At 32.3% G+C, this 22,497-nt stretch overlaps 2 protein-coding genes across 3 annotated transcripts; both read right to left on the bottom strand.

Annotated features, from left to right (window-relative positions):
• Positions 1-656: 656 nt before the first annotated feature.
• LOC109617056 (phospholipase A and acyltransferase 4) lies at positions 657-2,760 on the bottom strand. Its single transcript, XM_011415566.4, has 4 exons — positions 2,602-2,760; positions 1,485-1,665; positions 1,198-1,327; positions 657-1,047 (listed from the first exon to the last, which is right to left on the bottom strand). Exons 1-4 carry the CDS (start codon positions 2,711-2,713, stop codon positions 886-888), a joined length of 585 nt encoding a protein of 194 aa, XP_011413868.3. The 5' UTR covers positions 2,714-2,760; the 3' UTR covers positions 657-885.
• Positions 2,761-5,696: 2,936 nt separating this feature from the next.
• On the bottom strand, positions 5,697-19,519 carry LOC136272990 (phospholipase A and acyltransferase 2-like). Of its 2 annotated transcripts, XM_066076460.1 has the most exons (5): positions 19,364-19,519; positions 15,064-15,250; positions 13,669-13,798; positions 6,421-6,473; positions 5,697-6,304 (listed from the first exon to the last, which is right to left on the bottom strand). In XM_066076460.1, exons 1-5 carry the CDS (start codon positions 19,473-19,475, stop codon positions 6,265-6,267), a joined length of 522 nt encoding a protein of 173 aa, XP_065932532.1. In that variant the 5' UTR covers positions 19,476-19,519; the 3' UTR covers positions 5,697-6,264. The 2 variants fall into 2 exon arrangements, with proteins under 2 accessions (XP_065932532.1, XP_065932531.1); XM_066076459.1 differs by lacking the exon at positions 6,421-6,473 and having other exon boundaries at positions 5,698-6,304.
• Between the last annotated feature and the right edge of the window lie 2,978 nt (positions 19,520-22,497).

Below are 22,497 nucleotides of genomic sequence, written 5' to 3'. Positions count from 1 at the left end.
TTGATTTTAATCATTTTTTCTGATTTGGACTACAACCATGGGAAGGCTTAAATTTGATTGCAATGATTTTTTACTGCATTATTTTCTCTCTCTCTCTCTCTCTCTCTCTCTCTCTCTCTCAACTACTTATGTTTTTTGTAATTTCATGATCCATGAAAGCTGATAATATTCTACCCTGACCTATCTAAATAAGATACAGTTTACTTTAATTAACTTTTAATCTAAGGATGTTTCGCAACAAAGCATATGACATGCCCACTAGAAATCCACAATTAATTCCCGATTCTAAGAATTTTTATCGAGTCCTTAAAGGGCAAGTCGCCTAGTTCCGCTTTATTCCGCGAACAGTTAAAAGACTCCATTGTAGTGAAGCATTCATCTAATTAAGTTCGGTAGCACATAATTCATTCATTCGGTTCTATAGAAAAACGTGGGAGATTTACAGAAAGCCAAACAACGGTCAACAGGAAATTATAATTATATGAGCTTACAAAGTTTATAGGCGAAAAGCGTTTCCACTGTTCTTAATTGCCAAGATACTTCATATGAGGCAATTGTTGCTCAGGTTAGCTTTGTGACTACTGGGTCTCTAGCTAGTTATCGGGTTAATTGTTGTAAGACTTTATTTTCATAACTTTGATGAAATTTTCGGATAAAAAATTTTCAAAATATTTTATTTTCAAAACTTTATTAAAGTTAATCATTACAACAGAATTATATTGCACTCATTGGTAAATATTATGAAATAACAAAAACGTTTCTTTTAAATTGATTAATACACATCAAAAATCAGCAAATGCATCATGATGTAACAACTAAGAAAATAATGACACTACCGTGTTTCTACAAGTGTATGTTTAATCTTTGCCCATTTGGAAAGTCCGTTTAGGACTCTTTGTTTTCCTTTTTCTTCCAAAACGATAAGCTTTTGGTAGGGAATGCCATCATCTTCTTTGTGTAAAAAACTATCTTGTTCTTCATATCGTAAAACATGGCTGCGATCGTTATCAGAATGAAGATCAAAAGCATTCCAAGAAAAGTGTTAGCCTGAAATAACATGAATGGGAAATGTTAAGTATAGCATATAACCTTTAGAACAGAGAAACAAACTGGCCTTAAAATGCCATTAAATTTTAAAATGCATTCATTACAAACTTAAACATGCATTTAGGATCACGTTATTTATACTAAACATACCTTTTTGGACCACGCTTCGTCATATCTGCAGAAAGCGGCGAATTGCTCGCAGTTTTGCCACAGAGCATCATATTCAATTTTCCCAACTTTCTTTTTGGCAACCTCAACGATTTTCTGTGGTTCTTGTGGCCTAAATTTATAAGTAAATGCAAAATTAATTCAAAAATTCCATACAAGTACTTTTTTCACTGATTTCAATTATAAAATGGCATGGGTTACAATAAATCGTCATGGTACAATTAAGATTGGCATGCTTATTAACAGAAGTTGAAACCATTTATATATACCTGCAGACACGGTCTTTGGTGTTGTTAATCTCTACCTTAGAATCTTGAACTACGTTCCATACACTCTCTTTTTTGACCGTGGCCTTGTTGAATGTTTCGCCACAGATTGTGAACACTGAATCTGGTTGGTTGGCAACGCCATCCTTTTTGCTACCGACTAGATGTACCACCTCATCTTTCCCTATTCCAAAGAGAAACAACAACAATTCGGCATAAGATAAAAAACAAACATTGAGCCTCAAATGCTTAGTAAAAATCTGGTTTAAAATATTATTCGTGACAAGTTTACGATTTAAAGGAGCTCGATGCATGATTTAACGTACGCTATGTGATATTTTGAAAACTCATGTGAGTTTATGTACTAAGTGAATATTGCATGCATTTCTTTTTAGAACTAAGATGGCATTGGTAAGATCATCTCATACAAAGAAAAATAGACAATAGTTTTTAGAATATCACATGATAAAAATTTACATTGTTTATAAAGATGCAAAGTGTATGATATCCTGAATTTATCTCAAAGTTACATCTATAATACTGGTGTTTTAAATAAGCCTCAAATTTTAAACAAAAAAAATATTTATATTGGTAGATTTATTCAAAAAATGAATTCAGCATAAAGAAGTAAAGTGTAAAGAAAAGTTACTTTCTCTTATCAAAATACCTGAAAAAGAGTTTTAATCTGAAGTATTACAAAAATTCAAGCGAATTTACAATGGTATGCGTGATTTATTTGACAATTGCACCTAGAATGATTTAGACGAAATAGATTATAAATGTCCTAAACGGAACATGCTTCAACCAAAAACACCACATATAGACATTTAACAAACCAGAACATTATCGGAATGGAGTCCCAATATCTTTATCAAACCGAAAGTAATCTGAAATATTTATTCACAATTCAATAAAACTTAATAACTCTTTCATTCTATATCGGTTATAATTTTTTGTCACGTACCAAATTAAAATATCTTTTCTGCAACCTGGTCTGATTCTGGGTTTTTTTAAAAATTTTAATCTAACAATGATAAGACTGAAACCGAAACTTGTCCTTAAACATCAACATTTCTATCATATAGAATGTTAAACATCTTTTTCGTGTGTTCTAATTCACCTATGTATACGGCCCAATGCGAATTACATCCGCGGTTAATTTCCAGTAAGTCCCCTTCTTTTGCTTTGCTAATAACACTTCTATTGTGTGATTCGTATGCCTTTGCTGCCATTTTTCGTCGTATTAAACGGAAAGCAATTTATGATGATCACGTGATTTTTTTTTTCTATTTTCATTTTTTATATTTTTTTATTTTTCATTCAAACAATTCTGATACACAAATTTGCATATGTATGAATGATCAATGGGAAACAACATTGTTTTTTTTACTGCAGAAAAATTAAATTAAAACAAATGCTTTCTTCATGTACATTTTGAATATATAAGACTATCATTTCATTGTGCCCCATTGTTAGCAGATCTATTTTTGTATTCTTATGAAGCAGAATTTATTCAAAAACTTGTGCGTGAAAAAAAAATCACTCGCTGCACGGCCTTCAACTCAACATTCAGGTATATCAACGACGTATTATCAATTAACAATTGTTATTTCCATACTTACGCCGACTCGATATATCCCAGTGAACTTGAAATAAAAGATACCATAGAGTCTGCGTCATTTGTTTCATATTTGGATATTTTACTGGACATGGACATTGATGGTAACCTAACAAGACTTTATGATAAACGCGATGACTTCAATTTTTCTATAGTCAACTTTCCTTACTTATGTAGCAAAATACCTTCCTCACCTGCATATGGTGTTTTTGTCTCTCAGTTGATTCGAGACACAAGATCATGCTCTTCGTATGAAATGATTAGTCAGGAAAGCTGAAACTTATGTTGAAGCATCCTTATGTGATTAGATTCAAATTTGTTCAATCCATGATCCCTAGCCGTGTGGTGGGGCCGCAATGAGGGATTGAATTTTGACATAAGAATATTAAATAGAGAAAGATATTTTAAAAATCTTCTCAAAAACTGATTGGCCATAAAAGCTGACACTTGTGAAGCATTTTCAGGTAGGGAATTGGTAGATTCAAGTTTATTTAAACCATGATCGCGGGGGAAGAATGGGGTCACAACGGGGGGGGGGGGGGGGGGCAATTTTTTTTTACATAGGAATACTAAATTAATCTTTAAAATTCTTCTAAACACAATTTGCGTAGAAAAGCTGTAAATTTTGGTAAATTTAGTGAAAGCGACATAAATGTAGATTGAAATTCATTAAAATCAAAATATTGAAGAATAGGGTGGAGCCACATACGGAATCGAATTTTTCAAAGAAAAAAACATTTTAATTCACAAAAATTAAAATGTTATTATATATGTTTTTTATTTACATTTAAATTCTGATTGTTTATGCTTAATTATACTCTGATAAGATTGTCCAGACAGAATTTTAGAGTTGTAAATACAAAGTTTACAACATGACAAGTTGACAACTTTGTCGTGTTGTAAATTTTGTATTTAAACCTACCCAATAAATTCAAAATTTACAACGACACTGAACCGAACATCATGACACAAGTCCCCGAATTGGGACGCTTGTGTACGTGCAGGTACATGTACGTTCGTATACGTTACGGTACGTTCATTACGTACCAGTGTGCATTTTTGCGATGGGAATTATAATAATGGCACTTCTTTTCACGATTAAAATGGAAAATGATCACTATTTGAGCTACGATTCGGCTTCGGCAATATGTAGTAAGTCAAAACTAAACGCAAAGTCTTAGACAGCTCTGCCTAATGGCTAATTTGATAACCATCCAGGCTTCTTTAATGAATTTATTCACGTAATTTATTTTATCTTATATTTAACTCCTTCAGTCTATGTATGAAAGAGACAGAGAGAGATAGGGAGAGAGCGGAAAGATCATTAATTGATGCATAGATGTTAAAAGTCCTAATCAGTTTTCGCGATCTTGCGCGGATCCAGAAAATGTTCCCGGGGGAGGGGATCTGAGAGTAAAGTTTTTGCTCCTCTACCCTGCCACTCCTCTAGATCCGTACATGAAGTATCCACTCTAGGCAAGACAGGTTTTTGTAACAATGAAAAAAAAATCCCATCTGCTGTGTAGGCCAGAACAAATAATACAACTCCCTCCCCTTCATAAATAAACACGCACAGTTGTGAAAGATTTTGAGAACCGGGCTTATATTCTGGCATCGAAATATTGTGTAAATATCATTGACTATTACATGCTTCGCATCTATATATACATGTATAAGACAATTTATTTTTTGTAGGAAAAACGACATTCCAGAAAAGTGTGGAGGCGCTTGAGCACAGACCCTCATCCCATCCCCTTCATTTAATTTATTGCCAGATCAGAAAGTCTAAATAACTCGTCCAAAATATATAAATAATAACTTATCCATCTGAACACATAAAAATTCGTCCGAACAATCCCAATCTGTCCGAACAAATATCAAGTCGACCGACCAAATCCTAATTCGTCTTATCAAATAATGTATGCGTTCGAACAAATAGATTATTCATCCGAGCAATTCTTAAATGCATCCGAACAAATCCCAAATTCTTCCGAACAAAACATTTATTCAAACATATACTCGTTCGTCCGAACAAATGAAAATTTCCCAGAAGAAATAGCTTAATCGGTTAAAAAATAATAAGGATCCTCGATACTCCGTGACCTCTCCTTTTGAAGAAAGTATGTCATAAGGCGATTTGAACGCATTATTGAACAGTTTATATCGCCAAATTTTGCTCTCTATCTGTTTTGCGTAATGGGTGTAGCTTCAATCTACTGATCTGCAGGTCCCGAGTTCGAATTCTACCGGGATAGTAGTACACGTACAATTTAATAAAAATATTTCCCCCAAAAATTGAAGTTTTTCCTGCTATTTTCAAGTTAAACACATGCTGGAAATCCATATCTCTAAGTAATTTAAAAGGTCATGTTTGTATGCAGAACCTTTCTTAAGTGCATGTGTAGAGGACCCTAAAGATTTATTTTTAAAAATCACCTTTCACCACCGCCGTACACAACTAATAGCACATTTCAATTTATGATATAATAACCTACATGTACAACGAACGTAAAAATAAATTTCGATGTAAAGTAGTCATAACTCTTCTTATTTTTAAATAAATATTATTTTATTGAAAGACAAGAAATACAAATTTGCAATACTGGCTATTTATATGGCCCTTAATACATTGACACATTTTACGTTTCTGTGATGTTTCTTGGTGGGTGAGGGAATAAATTTTTACATTCACCATCACATTTTTACATTTGTTTCATATTGAAAAAGATTTACATAATAGATATAAATTAAAAATCAACAATATGATATAAGGGATGCATAAAATATCTCAGTCTAGATTAAGAAAATTTTGTGAAAAAGTTATGACACATGCACGGATCCAGAAAAATACTTTCCAGGGAGAATATTAAAGTTAGTCGAAGGGGGATCCGATCGCGATGCATAGTTTTAGTAAATTAACTATGTAAATTAAAGAAATTTGAAATTTCTAAGGGGGAGAGGGAGGGAGATCAAACCGGACCCCATATCTCCTCTAGATCCGCGCATGTCACAAATCTTATATTAGGAGCTTCCTAAGTTATAAATTCTCTCTTATTAAACATTTGTAAAAAGGATTCTAGAACTATAACCTAGATTTCATCTTTTCCTTATCCTTTCGAGCGAATATCTTCTTCCACACGTACATAGTCGCACGGATATGTGGTATCACCCAAATGGTACCGACGTTATAGGCAAGGTTTCTGACCTAAAATAACAGTTTAAAATATTCATACAGGAAGACTTTAATACTTTATGATTTTTTGTCTTTAAGCATGACTGTTAATTTGAAGCAGGGTTGGCAAAAAAGCGGGAAATACTCACATTTCACAGGACGGTGGGAATTCCCGGAAATTACTGGTATTTCCCGGGAAATACTGGGAAATAAAGTTTAACTACATATTATAGTACTTCATACTTAGCCTTAATCAAATCTGTTGGAATGTAGACAATAGTACACCTTGTCAGCTATGTAATTTTATCATAGTCTTTGATTTTTACAAGTTTTGACTGGCCAGTAATGCATTGGTTATCTTCTTATGAATACTCCAAACATGGTATATTTATACACCATTGTTATTTGTTTTTAAGACTTAAGTCAGGTATAAATGCATCTAGTATACAGTTTTCTCGCATTAACACCGGTGTGAGATCGGTTTGTCCGGTGTGAGACAGCAGTGTGAGATTTTTCTGTCTTACACTGTGTATAACTACGCTGTTTTAAAACGTAAACAAACGTTGTCTGCTGTAGGGAAATGCAAAATAGTGCATTGAGATTATCCATTAAGTAATTGTGTTGCATAATTAATTACAATTTTTCATATTTTAATTGAAAAAACTGCCGTATGCTTTCATTTAACTTGCACTATTTGAAGCACGCGGAGGGATAAACCGAAAGTAATCTTTTGAACGTCATAACAGAAAGTTGTCAAATATCATTTTTTAAGCTAATATAATGCGAGAAAAATAATCATTCATTATATACTCGTGTGGGATAGTGAAATTCCACCTCGGGGCCAAGATTCACGGTCTAGGACTCGGCAAAGCCTCGTCCTAGACAGTGAATCTTGTCCCCTCGGTGGAATTTCACTATCCCACACTCGTAATAATGAATGATTCTATTAATCATAAACATGATATCAAATGTTCCATTTTCTGGTTATTTAGTGTAAGTGAAAATGGGCCAGGAAAATTAAGAATATAAAGTGTGACCAGTGTCACTTCCTCAGTATGCAACACACTTGAGAAGCCAATTAGCCCATCTCATAGTTTTTATCTCCCCAAAACAGGAGCACAAGACGGTCAAGAGTCAAATATTAAAACAACACGTGTGATTATTCAATCGTACTTGTAACATCTACAGTTATTATAACAGTTTAGTTTGTGCTTTTATAAATCTGTAAAACACTAAACTTGGGATACAAAAAGGTAGACTGAAATATGTACTCTAGCAGCTATAGAAGTCTTAGGGAATAGGTGATCTGGTAAATTTAATATTTATAAACTGACAGTGAAATGGCCAATTATACAACATGGCTTTTTTATGCTTGTTGTTAATATCTTATATCCTAAACATACATTTTACATTCATTTGAGCAAATTAAAGAAATAAATATTATAAAGAAAGTGGGCGCTTAAGATGTACATTCGGCAGGAATCTGGGCGCACAAGGGGAGTGAAAATTTCATAAATTAATTTTAAACATTTTTCGAATTATAACCGTTATTTGGTTTCTGTTGGATGTGGAATGAGTGGAAAAATATTTGTAATGCAAAAGGTTTTATCATAATATGGGTCTAAATATATCAACACGATGCAATTCATGCAAAATCCTACTTATTTACAACTGTTTTTAAATGATTTTGTTGTCTCTGGGTCTTCGCTCCACAAATTTGAAACGTGTAAAGGTAACATATTTCAACATTAAAAAAGTTGCTTTTTTAAAAAAGATGGAGAGATGACCCAGAGATGACTAAGTATGTACTTTTAAAAATTATTTTTTGAAGGATAAAAAACAAAGTCCATTGATATGACAGTGTTGTTCCAAACAGTACTTCACATCGCATATTGACAAGTCTCGCATGGCTCAGTGGTTTCGTACTGGATTAGTGAATACAAACATGCTGTGTTTTGGGTTAAAATCCAACTGGTGGTCTTTTTTTTTTTAAATTAAAACTTTTTTGTTTTAAATGTTTGTTATTATAACATAATGTTGAATTATAATATACCGGTATATTTTAATTTGTCGTTATCACAGGGGCTTGGTTGTTGGATAGTGAATTTCCTAATTATTTGTTCCCGAAGAAAAAAATGATTAAAATTGGTAATCTTATGTGTATTTCTGTGTATTGCAATAAATAAATTCACTGAAATCCCCCGTTTCAGTCATGTTAAAAAAAGTGTATTCAATGTACATTAAAAAAAGTAAAGGGACGACACTCGCCATCTTGGATTTATAGGGGGTCCTCGTTTCAAGCTATGTTTTAAACAAGTTCTTCCGTTTCTCCAGCGATTTCTGACGAGATCTAGGTTGGAAAATGTTAAAATGACTTATTCCTATCGTCTGACTACATCTGTACGCTGCATAATAAACACATCGTTCCAAAATGTACTAGATACTCGCCAAACTTATCGAAAGCAACGGAAGTTGATGCAAACTCTCCATGTAATCACTGAGGAGATCCGAAAGCATTGGATAAACCAAGAGGATAACTTTTCGCGGAATTTTTGCTCTCTCTAGATTTATCATACATTTTCGGAACATATCAGTGATTATACGGAGAATTTACGTCACTCAAAAGTAAACTTCCGTTGCTTTCGATAAGTTTGGCAAGTATCTAGTACATTTCGGAACGATGTGTTTATTATGCAGCGTACAGATGTATTCAGACGATAGGAATAAGTCAGTTGAATATTTTCCATCCTAGATCTCGTCAGAAATCGTTGGAGAAATGGAAGAACTTGTTTAAAACATAGCTTGAAACGAGGACCCCTATAAATCCAAGATGGCGAGTGTCGTCCCTTTACTTTTTTTTAATGTACATTGAATACACTTTTTTAACATGACTGAAACGGGGGATTTCAGTGAATTTATTTATTGCATTACACAGAAATACACATAAGATTACCAATTTTAATCATTTTTTTCTTCGGGAACAAATAAATAGAGTAGGAAATTCACTATCCAACAACCAAGCCCCTGTGGTCGTTATTGATTTCTAGATCTGCTGTATGAACACTATTTTCTTTTCTTATTACTAGTTTTTTAGGATATACACAATATTTCATTAAAATATGTTTGCATTAACATTTCCATTATAACTAGTAATCGGTTTACCTCTCATTGTCATTTTTGAAAGCTTGTGAGTTTTTTAATAACCGGAATAGCCATGTATTTCGACTCTCAACAATATATATTATGACATTGCCTTTCGAGGTTATAGACATTTTAATCATAATTGATTCGTGTCGAGAATTCCTGCAAATTTACAATCTTGTGCGCTCACTTTCTTTGTATTTCCCAGTTTAATGAAAATCAGTGGTATTTACCAGGACGGGAAATACCTGTATTTACCACCGGAAATTCCCAACACTGGTTTTTCCCGACCAAACCTGATTTGAAGTACATTTAGTTTTCTCTCTCAAACTTATTTTTAAATCAAACGTATAGTTAAGGTGGCTCGACACACTGGTGTATAATTTGATGTATCGAGAATCAGTTTGAAATGTAACAGAGTCACGATACAAAAATGAATCCAATATCGGCTTCCAATAATTTTATATCATTTTTTTTAAAAATAAAAACCAAAAAATTATTTTAGCTTTGAACAGAATACATGTAATTTAGCGCTAAAAATATTTTTGATAAGTAAATATTCATGAAATTCAAGAACTGTAGATATTTTTAAACCTATCAACTGTAACAGCTGTAACTATTGCTTTACTATCATATTTTAACCTGAAATTGAAATGAAATTGTAAAATTCAAGACAAATTAGAAAATCTTAAATTCTAAAATGATCCCGTGCAATTTTGCTCAAATTCCAGCTTTAAGATAGCTTGTTCATTTATTGATCTAATAAGACATATCAATTTCTCAGAATTATCTGCAGCATATTTGAAAATCTTAATTTTAAACTTATTCTGTTAAGGATAAGTGTTTCCTCATTCGGTATCGGTTGAAAGTATGAAAATTTGCATATTTTCTACAATTATACATAAAACTGTTCCAGATTATGCCAGACACAAGATGACATTTTTGTATCCGCATAAGATGCAGTTTCGAAAAACAATCATGTATATATCAAATGAGAGACCATTGTCGAAAGAGTGCATTACATAACTTCTTTTGTTTTTAGTGTGAGGAAAAGTGGGGAAATATTTTATCATTTAGCATGCATATATTTGTATTTTTCAATACATGCAGCTTAGATGATTGCGAAAATGCCACCTTGGCATTGGCATAATTACCAGGCACAGTGTAACATTTTGTTTCAATTTCTATGTAAATATCATTTTTTGATAAGTGCTTTATGTGATTATTTGTTATTCTTTAGATTTCATCCATAGATATTAGAGAATAATAATTTTTATTTTTTTAAATTTTTAGAAATATTTTTTTAATCTGAAAATTATAAACTTGACCTGACATTCTTTAGAATTTATTTATTGATAATTATATTATGCATAAATTGAGACCAAATTTTATGCTTTAAAATACCCTGTTTGAAGTCAAATTTAAATTTCCTATATCATTGAACAAATACAAAACAATCATATAAAAAATTTAAAAGCCAATATCAGTCTCTGTTTCTGAAATCATTTTTGGAAAAAGATTCTTTATTAATCCATCATATAAAATTTCGTTGTGTCAAGGAACATTAAAGTTAAAATATTTTTAAAAGATTTACAATTTTTTTTTTCTTTCAATGTTTTAATATAAATGCTAAAGGGAATAACTTTACACCCCCCCCCCCCAAAATAGCAATGTTAAAATCAAAGATCGATGTTGATGGCCATGTTCTGTTTATTTGAGGAAGCTGCGACAAAGGCAGATTAATGTTGAAACAGAGGAAATGCGGACTAAATTTTTCATTTTTCTTTTAAAAAAATTTGTAACAATATTATCGCAAAGTAACTGGTTTGCATGCTTAATTAAAAATCTATAATACATGTCAACCAAAAAAAAAACAATTTTCAAATAGCATAGCTTAAAAATGGGTTCATTAACATTGTTTATTTACATCCACCACGTATGATGCCCTATTTATTTCAATTCAGTGCTCTTTAGAAACTGACAGGTCTGAATTTTACAGGTCACGCTTATCTATGATAAAAACCTTCATCGACCTTGGAAAAATCAGGGACTGTACAAAATAATCATAATGATGTGAGACTCGTATAAGACTCATAGGAGACGATTTGGCTATGTCAGCAATGGTAATTCATATGGGTTATGAAGATAACGATCATTGCAAAAAAATACATAACCCGATAACACGGGTTACATTGTATGTATTTTTGCTGCAATATCGCCACCTTCATATCCCGCATGAATAACCAAAGAAACCACTTAATTGTTTAAATAATAACTGCTCCTTATCAACAAAAAGAAAAAAATGTTAGAAGTAGATAAGTAAGTTACAAGTTGTTAACAATCCATTCCGTTAGATTTTGCGCAGTCTTAGAAAGTCATTACCCAGCATTTTTAGTTATTCTAAATGTCGAAATTACTATTTAAAAGTTTTATATATTGTGTATTCCTTTGGCGTGCATTGCCAACCGAGGATGTATGAGTGGTGAATGAGTGAATAATTATTATACCCCCGCTCCGAAGGAGAGGGGGAGTGAATAATTAGTATACCCCCGCTCCAAAGGAGAGGGGGTATACTGTTTTACCCTTGTGTGTCTGTCTGTCCGTCTGTCCGTCCGTAACAAAAATTTCTGTCGCATTTATCTCAGCAACTATTTATCACAGATGCTTGAAATTTTTACACAGTGTTTGTTGAGGCATGCCATATTGTGGGATATATTTTTGTATCAATCAGATGTCAACTTCCTGTTAAATGAGTACTTTGTTTATTTTAGCCAAAATGTTCAAACAAATTTTCGTCAAAGATTTCTCAGCAGCTATTTATTGCAGATGCTTGAAATTTTTACACAGTGTTTGTTAAGGCATGCCATATCGTGGGATATATTTTTGTATCAATCGGATGTCAACTCTCTGTTAAATGAGTACTTTGTTTATTTTAGCCAAAATTTTCAAACAAATTTTGGTCAAAGAATTCTCAGCAACTGTTTATCGCAGATGCTTGAAATTTTTACACAGTATTTGTTAAGGCATGCCATATCGTGGGATATATTTTTGTACCAATCAGACGTCAACTCTCTGTTAAATGACGACTTTGTTTATTTTTAGCAAAAATTTTCAAACAAATTTTTGTCAAAGATTTCTCAGCAGCTATATATCGCAGATGCTTGAAATTCTTACACAGTGTTTGTTAAGGCGTGCCATATCGTGGGATATATTTTTGTCAAAATCGGATGTCAACTTCCTGTTAAATGAGTACTTTGTTTATTTTAGCCAAAATTTTCAAACAAATTTTCCTCAAAGATTTCTGGTAAGGCATGCCATACTGTGGGATATATTTCTGTACCAAGCGGATGCCAGCTTTCTGTTCAAAATCGACTTTGCTTATTTTGCATATTCACATCAGAGCGGGGGTATCACTAGTGAGCATTGGCTCACAGATATTTATTTGGAGGTCCTTGTTGCTCTGCTTTGATTTTGTCTTTCGTTTAATGAATTTTTGAAATGGTTCATGGTTTGTTATTGTCATTTTTTCATTCATACATACTCTATAGATACTGACAGGACTGAAATCAACAAGCCCCGTTTATCGATTAGTCGAAACCTACAGCGACTGGCATTGACAGGAAACTGACATGACTGAAATCTACACGCTCCGTTTATCGAACATTGCAGAAAAAAATTACATAACTCTCTAACGCGGGTTATGTATATTTTTGACAATGTCGCCACCTTCGTATCCCGCATAAATCACCAAAAATTGCCTTTTATTGTTCAAATAATTTAGTTTTTTCTATCAAGTTAAAATGTTGTTTACTGGTTTGGGTTGACTACCTGTTACTACTACATTAATGCTGACAAATACGACTGAATTCATTAATTATCATGATTTACTAATTTACCATTAATATATTAATTCCCCTACCCCACGACTTTTACGGTTTACCTTGTAACTGAAATATCTATATTCAATTATTGTAAATAACTATCATTTCAATTTATTCAAATGCTTTAAATAATCGTGCAATGTTGCGTATAAATTGTGTGACTGTTTGTGAGGCTAAGTGTGTTTATATTTATAGGTTGTAGGTTTTTTTTACAAAAAAAAATCCTCGAAATGAAAGAACCAGTACACATAAACTAGCTGAAATCTATACCAGGAATCAGTGTTATCAATTTAAATAACGAATTAAAATGTTTCCTTTGATATTAATTTACAATGTATATCATTTTATATAACAATCTTAAAAAAGTATTGATACCTGTTCAGACCATTTGATACCATATCTGCAGTAGGCGGCGAAATGCTCACAATTATCCCACAGCAAGTTGTATCCGATTTCTCCAATTTTTAATATGGCTTCCTCTACAATTTTATTGGGCTCAAGTGGTCTAGAATAATGCACAATAAAACAGCTATAAATATATTATATATATTAATTCATTACTTTCAAACACTTAAAAATGCATAATGTTAACGTACAATTGCTTGATAAATAATTGATTTTGAATTTGATACAGAGAAAAATGGACCTTCTGAAATGTAGGAGGACTTAGGCATGATTTGAGCTCACAAATGTTAATGTCTTAAATAGTCAGTATGGGTGCTTTCAATGCTTTGCTATAATTTGAAAGTCAAATATCGAATTACAAACGAGTAACAGAGGTTTGAATACTAATTTGAAAACAAAGTTTGAGTCCTGTTGTTGTTTACATGTACATATATGTGTTGTATTGGTATGGTATAAGTTTCAATCCAATGTGCTTTTTGTTGTTGACAAAACTATTAATTAACACATTAAATCAGTTTATTTTGTTTGTCACAAGTTACTTTGTCAAATAATGGCTATGTTTGCCAGAAGTTAATATTTTGTCCAACAATGTTAATTTCTGTGCTTTACATAATTTGTAAACAAATACAAGACTCGAGCTTTATTTATATAACTCTGTTTTTCGCTTGTAACTTGACTTCCAACATTAAAATTTGGTGAATCATTCAAAATAAACGCGTAAACCATTTTATACATAAAAAAACTAACAAATAAATTTTCATTTCAAATCGTGTCTAATCTCTTCATAGGTAACTGCGGTTTTAGGACTGTTATGATATCATGATGATCAGTATAAACGAGTTTCATGATTTTGATCTCATGTTTAATGACACGGCAAACCATGTTCACTTTTTAATGATCTCCGGTCCTCAGCGATGTTCGATAACTCTGAATTATCTACATTTTTTATTATTCGTACTATAAATCTACCTTTTACAAAGGAAAATTGAATTAGTATTGTAGTGTTATTACTAACCATGACTATTCAACGACCTGCTTGGCCTAGTGCCTCCACGGAGACCTACTAAATAAAGGTAGAGGCCTTCGAGCCACCGATGAACAGGCACTTTTAATTTGATTTCAACCAAAATTGCAATAACTCCCTAAAATGCATGGATACCATAAATATTTTTTTTTATTTATTTCATTTAGAAAGTTTGAACGATAAATATTTTTTTTATTATTTGAAAAATGCGAGGATCAAAAACCTTAAAATAACGTCAACAAATAGTTTACAAAATGTGTTAAAACAATAAAAAATATAATGAAAACATGATTTGAAAACTGCATAACTTTTCTATCAACACACTAATTTCGCATGCTTACTGGCATTTTCGATCTTTTTTATTGTTTATGTTGACTTCGGAGTCTATCAGCACATCCCAAACACGCTCTCGTTTGACCATTGCCTTGTTAAATTGTCTTCCACAAATAGTGAAGACGTGACTGGGGTTGATGTTATTACTATTAATACCATTTTCAATACCAGTTAAGTGTACCACCTCTTCGTTACCTGTCAAACGATACAAATAAATTTTAATAAAACTCATTTAACAAGACACATCCACCACGATATGTCTGTCTGTAAACTTTTTTTTCATGTTAGACTTCCCAAGAACCCCAAGACCCATTTTAACCAATGTTGGCTCAAAGCATTTTAGGGAAAAGGGATTAAAGTTATTTGAAATGAAGGACCAAACCGTCTTTTAAGATGGATGATAATTTGTAATTGTTAAAAAGAGTTCATAAATTTTCTCTCCAAAAATATCGTCCAAAAAATCTGGAACTGATGTGGAAGCATCCCCATGTAGTGTATATTCAAGCGTGTTAAAATCATGATCCCCGGAAGTAACAATAGAGGTTCAAGTGTAACATTAAAAAAATCTTAAAAGAAATCACCGCACCGCTATTTTTAAGACTTATAATTATACATCACGTATGTGAAAGAACCATGCAAAATTGTCGATTTTGGAATAAATTTTAGACTGTGCAAACCATGAACCCAAAACTACCTGGATCTTCGGAAGGTTCAAATTAGTAAAGGAATACGAAAAAATCTATTTAAAAAATCTTTCAATGAATGCAAAGCTACAGTTTGCAGTAATACAGGTTTCTCAGATTATCCCTGCAAATGTGACATTGTGGAAACATAAAATAAAGAGCCTCCTGTGATTTAGCGTGAATGTAATCCGCATGCGCAAGATTGCAAAATCCAAAAAATCCAGATGATATCCGGATTTTTAAAAGGATTTTTCGTCGATTATAATTAGCGAAGCTTGATTGAGAAAAATAAAAATAAATTGGTAATCTTCAAGTACCAATGATTTTTAAAAGATATAAAACAAAAGACAGTACTCTTCCGACTTCTCGGTATTAAAGCCAAAAAATTCGAGTCTATTATTTTGATATAGTAGTATAGATTAATACCATGCCTTTATTCAAAACAAATTTTAAAACTCTACAGTGTGATTCTTGTAATCGAAACAAAAAATACACAAAAAATCAAATCAAATATCCATCTTTGAACAACAAAATATTTTTTTTTTAAAACGATCCACAAAATAAAAATCTGTCGTAGCATTCCACCTTAAAATTGCTACTTCTCGCCTTTTTTACCTGTCACCCCTCAGTCTGCCAATACTGTCATAAACTACAATGTACAATGTAGGGAAATTACTATTAGTTTTTATTTCCACTCCAATCCATAAATTTACTATATTTTGGACTGTATAGAATGTAAGAAACTATTGTATAATTATGCATTATGTACACCGTAAGCTCATTAATTATCTAGTTAATAAAGTTTAACTGATCATTTTTGTATTTCTTATTAAAGACGCATCTACGTGGACAACTCTGCACTTGTTAATACAAAAAATATGAATTGTTTCGTACGTGTTCTCAATCAAAGTATGCTATGATCAAGTCAATCTAATTAAAATTAGAACTTCCATCTGCTCCCCGGTTTTCGATATATCGCGTACCATAGCGCCAAAAAAGCATATTGGTCCCCAATTTTTGTTTTGAGCTTAGGATGAACTTTGTGATTTTAACTAAAGAGATAAAAAATAACTTTAAAACTTTTGAATTTTTAATCCCCTTGAAATGTTTAACTACAAGTTTTGTTGAGATTTTTTTTCTTATTTAATATTTTTTATTTATATTTTTATTATTATATTGTATATTATATTTTTGAGCTTCTCAAGTTAGCTGTTCTCAATATTTTTTGTCTGGCGTCCGTCTGTCAGTCTTTCCGTTTACATTTTCCACTTCTTCTCGAAACCCATCGGAACAATAGCAACCAAACTTAGTACAATGGGTAAAATGGATTCCAGTATTTTAAAATGAGAGGAAGTAATTAAAAATTATTGAAAATTTGTTGGCATTTTCAAAATTCTTCTCAAAAACAGAGAAAAGTTAGAAAAGTTATAGCTTGTTTGGAAGCATTGTCAGGTAGTGTAGGTTCAGGTTTATAAAAATAATGATCCCCGGGGGTAGAGTGGGTGATCAACATGGAAGAAGTCAAATTTTTATATGAGAATATATAGAGAAAATCTTTAAAAGTCTTTTTTCAAACCCATTTGGCCAATGTGTGTAAGCATCCTAAGGAAGTGTCAATTTACATTAATTTGTTCAAATCATCATCCTCGGAGGTAGGATGGGCCTACAATAGCGGCATATATTTTTACATTGGAATAAAAAGAAAAAATGGGTTTTTTTAAAAAACAATACTGGTACTGTACCAGTTATCGGCTAAGACCAGTTATCGGCTAAACTGAGAGTTCGGGTTTATAGCACGCGACAATCCAGGATTTTTTAATTCAGTCGTCTTTTTCGAATAAAGAAAAGTAAGTTTGCTTGAAAACTTTCTTGAATATGTTTTATACATGATCTTAAACGATCATTGTTTACCGCTGATTTTACATCTTTGCACTTTCAGCAGTGGGGGAAGTGACGTAATAAGTTAAAAATAGAATATTACCTCTTTGTTATCACAAAGAGGTAATATTCTATTTTTAACTTATTACGTCCCTTCTTTGATTTGACATATAAAATCAATACATTTAACATGTATAAACAAAAGGAATTCACGAATTTCCGAGAGATTCGTAGCGCAATTGAACGCCTGATTGCACAATTATGTATTGAATAGTATACGATTTGGTGTATTACCGTACGGTAATAAACGAATTATTTTATGAGTTTTGTTTATAATGTATCATGACCCCGAATACTTTAGTCTGACCTCACAAGGGGCATAATTCAAACTACATTTAGCAGAGTATAAAATCAACGTGAACACGGATTTTTACTATGTTATTATCACGAAGCCGATAACTGGTACAGTAAATCGTAAAAACTCGGCAAATTCGGGGTGTGCTTAAAAGCACAAAACAATATGTTTTGGGTTCTAAATAATGATATAAACTATAGCAGATTGATAAATAAGCAGTTCACTTTTTAAAGTATGTCAAATTTTATCCAAAAATATCAAGAAATAAGGAATTACGAAAAGAAAACGTTAATTTTTAGCCGATAACTGGTACAGTGCCAGTAGGCTTGAAAATCTTTAACTTGTTTTTCTTGTGCGGAAGCATTCTCATGTTTTGTAGATTTAAGGGTTTTTTTTTAAAATATTGCTCCCCAGGGGTATGTTTGGGCTTCAAAGGGGGATATATCGGAATATATAGAGAAAAATCTTTGAAAATTTTCTTTTCAAAACCCATCTGTAACTTGTGTGTAAGCATCCTTAGGTAGTGTTTGTTTATCCTCATGGTATGTTTCAGCCATAGTGGTGGTTGGATTTTTACACAGAAATATACGGAGAAAGATCTTTTAAATCTTTATAAAAACCCTTTTGCTAGAAAATTTATTACTTGTTTGGAAGCACCTTCAGGTTGTGTAGATTCAAGTTTGTTAAAATCATAATCTTTAGGAATAAAGTTAGGCAAGACCTCAAGATCTTCTTGAGAACTGCAAAGCTTAATATGCGATAAGACTATAAAACAGTTTGTTACAAAAGGGACTCAATGTTAAACTAAAGAATATTTGCAGAAAAACTTCATTTTTTATACATGTACTATTTTACTACATTGTCAATATATTTTGTATGACTCCTTAAAGCTGATTTACTAAGGCTATTGTTGCTCAAGGGAGCGATTTGTTGTTTTTGTTTGGTGGTTTGTTTGGTTTTTTTTACCATTAACAAATTTCTAGTATACTCTTCACTTGAAATGTGAAGACTGACTGCAATGACTAATCGAATGACTTGTTATATATGATAAATTATACAATGCTAAAATTTATATTTCCCTCCATATTGTATTTCATAGAATAAAAATAATTGAAAGGTTAAAATTAATAATATTAAACGCCCTCGATTAACTCATATGATCTAAATAGTTTGGAAAGGCTGTCCATAGTGATACTTAAGAAGTGATAAATCTTGTCTACAGATCAATCAGAAAATGATATTAAGGTATATCAATACACATTCATACAGGTCCAAAGACGTCCCATTGCGCTTGAAGCATCAACCAAATGTTTGTTGTTAACTATTAACCCTTCATATATATATATGTAGGGTTTAATATGTATATACTTTATATTACCCCATTTTACTTACCTATGTAAACAGCCCAGTGTGAATACAATGAGCGTTTGAATTCCAGAAGATCCCCTTTTCGCGCAGTTTGTATCACACTTCTGTTGTGTGAGTCGAACTGTTTCGCTGCCATTCCATAGATTTTTAAATTGGAAATACCTAGTATTCTCTATTTTTAGACAAACGACGAATGTCAAGGCTATGAATGGTATTATTATTAGAAAGAGAGAAGGAAAGAAAGACAAATTGATCTATAGCGAGCGAAGCAAGCTCTAAGAATCAGTGTGCGCGGGAAAAAGAACGAACTAAACCTACAGATTTATCAAACAAAATGTTTTGTTTACGTTCCATAATGCTCTCTAATGTTTTCACCCGTGGTGCTATACCAAACATGGCCGACATTTAACTCGTTTGAAGACAAGTTTTGAGTACCGCACAAGCTTTAACGAGACCCAAGAGTTTGTTACATACTTCCATTCCTTTGTATTGAGTCGAAATACGTAAACAAAGACAAAAAGTCATGGATGACGTCACAGTGCTCTCGCGCTATATTTCCCGCGATAAATTTAGAGGTGGATCAAACATCTGTAATGCGTGTACTTGCTATTTTAATATAGACTGCGATACTTGCCTCATTGAAATATGATTTGTTTTTGTTTTCATTTTTTTATATAGATATTATATAGATATATACTAGCAAGGGCCATACTTTCCTGTCATATCGATCCAATTTTAAGCTAATTGTGCATGCATGTACAGTAAGCAGGTTAGCGTATGAGTAGGGAGGAAATAATCAATAGGACATTTTGAGCTAATAAATAGAAAAGAAGTCAAACCATTAAATTTGAAAGTGGAAAATTACACAAATGGTCTACAAACACGGATCGCTCTCTCTCTCTCTCTCTCTCTCTCTCTCTCTCTCTCTCTCTCTCTCTCTCTCTCTCTCTCTTTCAATAATTCTTTGACGTTCGTCTATACCTAAATAACACTAAGTTGACAATGATGCAAGGTATGTGTAATTCTTGCTGCGCTCATCACAACGGTAGCACCGTAAAACATATTATTAAACAGAAATGTTTTGAGACTCTCACCTGTCCTAAGAATCGAATAAAATATCATAAGGCCTCAGGAATATGAAACATCTTAAGAATGACTTAAAGTTGAACTTTACGCGGAATGAAAAAACAAGTCCACTAATGATAATGAAAAACCGTCTATTGTATGATATGGATCTTTGATTGTGGTGTTATTTTTCACTTTCAAAAAAGTAGGTCAATCACCTACTTTTTGAGTAAATGGCCATTGAATATTTTTTGAAATTTTCTTAATTGTAAATATATTACAAATAATAAAACACTTTAAAAAAAGAAATACAGTTTATGAATGGTAGTGGCACTTAATAGGTACAAAGCATTAAGATTTCAGCAACAATTTTAAGAAATATTCAAGTTCAAATTTCCTCTATCAGTTTTCAAATCCCTACCAATTTTTGATTCAATTTTACAAAAAATTGAATGATGATAATACATAAACATTTATAGTATGAAACTACCCATATTGACGTTATTTTATTGACATAAAATTTATATGAGGTCAATGATCAAAATTTTGAGATATGGTGTTTTTTATCGGTTTTAAGCATTTTTAGGTCCTCAGGTGACCTATTACTATCCCTTTTCGTCCGTCGTCGTGCGTCGTCCGTCGTGCGTTAACAATTTTACATTTTTAACATTTTCTTAAAAACAACGAGGATAATTGTTACGATTTTTGGTGTGAGGCATCTCTATGGTAAAAAAAAAATCTAAATTGTGAAATTCGTGGCACTACCACTCCCAGGGCACAACAAGTGGGGCCAAATATGCAAAAAAAAAAGCCAAATTTTCAAAAATCTTCTACTCTACTCCAAAACATGTGAGGAAAAAACTGGTTGCATGGTTATGATGTCCATGAGTCCCTCTACCAAAATTGTGAAATTCATGGCCCCGGGGTCAGGGGTTCTGGCTCTAGGGTGGGGCCATTATGTATATATATATATATATATATATATATATATATATATATATATATATATATATATATATATATATATATATATATATATATATATATATATATATAGTAAAAATGTATTAAAACGTGGAAAATCTTCGTCTCTTCTCCCATACATATTATTTTGTTAAAAACTAAATGCATGATTATGATGTCCATGACGCCCTCTACCAAAATTGGGAAATTCATGGCCCCTGGGTCAGGGGTCCGGCACTAGGGTGGGACCAATATGGCCATACAGTACAAATGTATTAAATCTTAGAAAATCTTCTTCTTTACTGCCATATATATTTGTTAAAAACTAAATGCATGATTATGATGTCCATGAAACCCTCTACCAAAATAGTGAAATTCATTACTCCTGTGTCAGGGGTTTAGGCTCTAGGACGGGGCCAATATGGCCATATAGTAAAAATGTATTAAATCTTTAAAAAATCTTCTTCTTTACTTCCAAACATGTGGGCAAAAAACTGAATACATGGTTATGATGTCCACTAACTCCTCTACCTAAATTGTGAAATCCATGGCCCCTGGGTCAGGGGTTCAGGACAATGGGGGGGGGGGGCATATGGCAATATAGTGTTAATGCATATAATGTTTTAAAATCTTCTCTATTCTCACACATCTGTATGAAAAACTGACTTCATAATCATGTTTACCAGGGAGTCCTCTCCTAAAATTTTAAATTTCATTTCCCCTGGAGTATGGGTTTTGACTCTAGGGCAGGACCAAAAGGGATGTATAGGTGTTAATGCATATTATGTTTAAAAATTATCTTCTTTACTCCCACACACCTGAAAGAAAACTGAATTCATGATTTTGTAGACCAAATCTTTAAGTTTTTCGCCAAAATTATAGGTTTCATAGTTCTTTTTGAAAGATTTTAGGCAGGGAGGTGGTCGGCATTACAAATTTATAATTTTTCTACTCCAGAATGAAACACAAATAAATGAATATATGAGACTCCTCGACAAGTTTGTGTATGGGTTATATGCTACTCAGGTGACCGTTAAGGCCTATTGGCCTCTTGTTAGATATTTTTGCAATTCGTGCCATACGCTTATTTTAATGAATAAGTGAAGTTAAACCATCAGAAAATAAGTAAA

This window comes from Magallana gigas, chromosome 2 (assembly GCF_963853765.1).
Source record: "Magallana gigas chromosome 2, xbMagGiga1.1, whole genome shotgun sequence".
In the NCBI taxonomy this organism is placed as follows: domain Eukaryota; kingdom Metazoa; phylum Mollusca; class Bivalvia; order Ostreida; family Ostreidae; genus Magallana; species Magallana gigas.
Note: the sequence above shows the minus strand (reverse complement) of the source record. Positions and strands in the feature narration are given on the sequence as shown.

What these genes read in the sequence shown, in the direction of transcription:
- LOC109617056 (XM_011415566.4), bottom strand. Translation starts at nt 2,713, where the DNA reads ATGGCAGCAAAGGCATACGAATCACACAATAGAAGTGTTATTAGCAAA. An exon ending in GCATTGGGCCGTATACATAG is followed by an intron (nt 1,666 to 2,601) that starts GTGAATTAGAAC and finishes TCTTTGGAATAG; the next exon opens with GGAAAGATGAGGTGGTACAT. An exon ending in ACGAAGCGTGGTCCAAAAAG is followed by an intron (nt 1,048 to 1,197) that starts GTATGTTTAGTA and finishes ATGTTATTTCAG; the next exon opens with GCTAACACTTTTCTTGGAAT.
- LOC136272990 (XM_066076459.1), bottom strand. Translation starts at nt 19,475, where the DNA reads ATGGCAGCGAAACAGTTCGACTCACACAACAGAAGTGTGATACAAACT. An exon ending in ACACTGGGCTGTTTACATAG is followed by an intron (nt 15,251 to 19,363) that starts GTAAGTAAAATG and finishes ATCGTTTGACAG; the next exon opens with GTAACGAAGAGGTGGTACAC. An exon ending in GTATCAAATGGTCTGAACAG is followed by an intron (nt 6,305 to 13,668) that starts GTATCAATACTT and finishes CTGTTATTTTAG; the next exon opens with GTCAGAAACCTTGCCTATAA.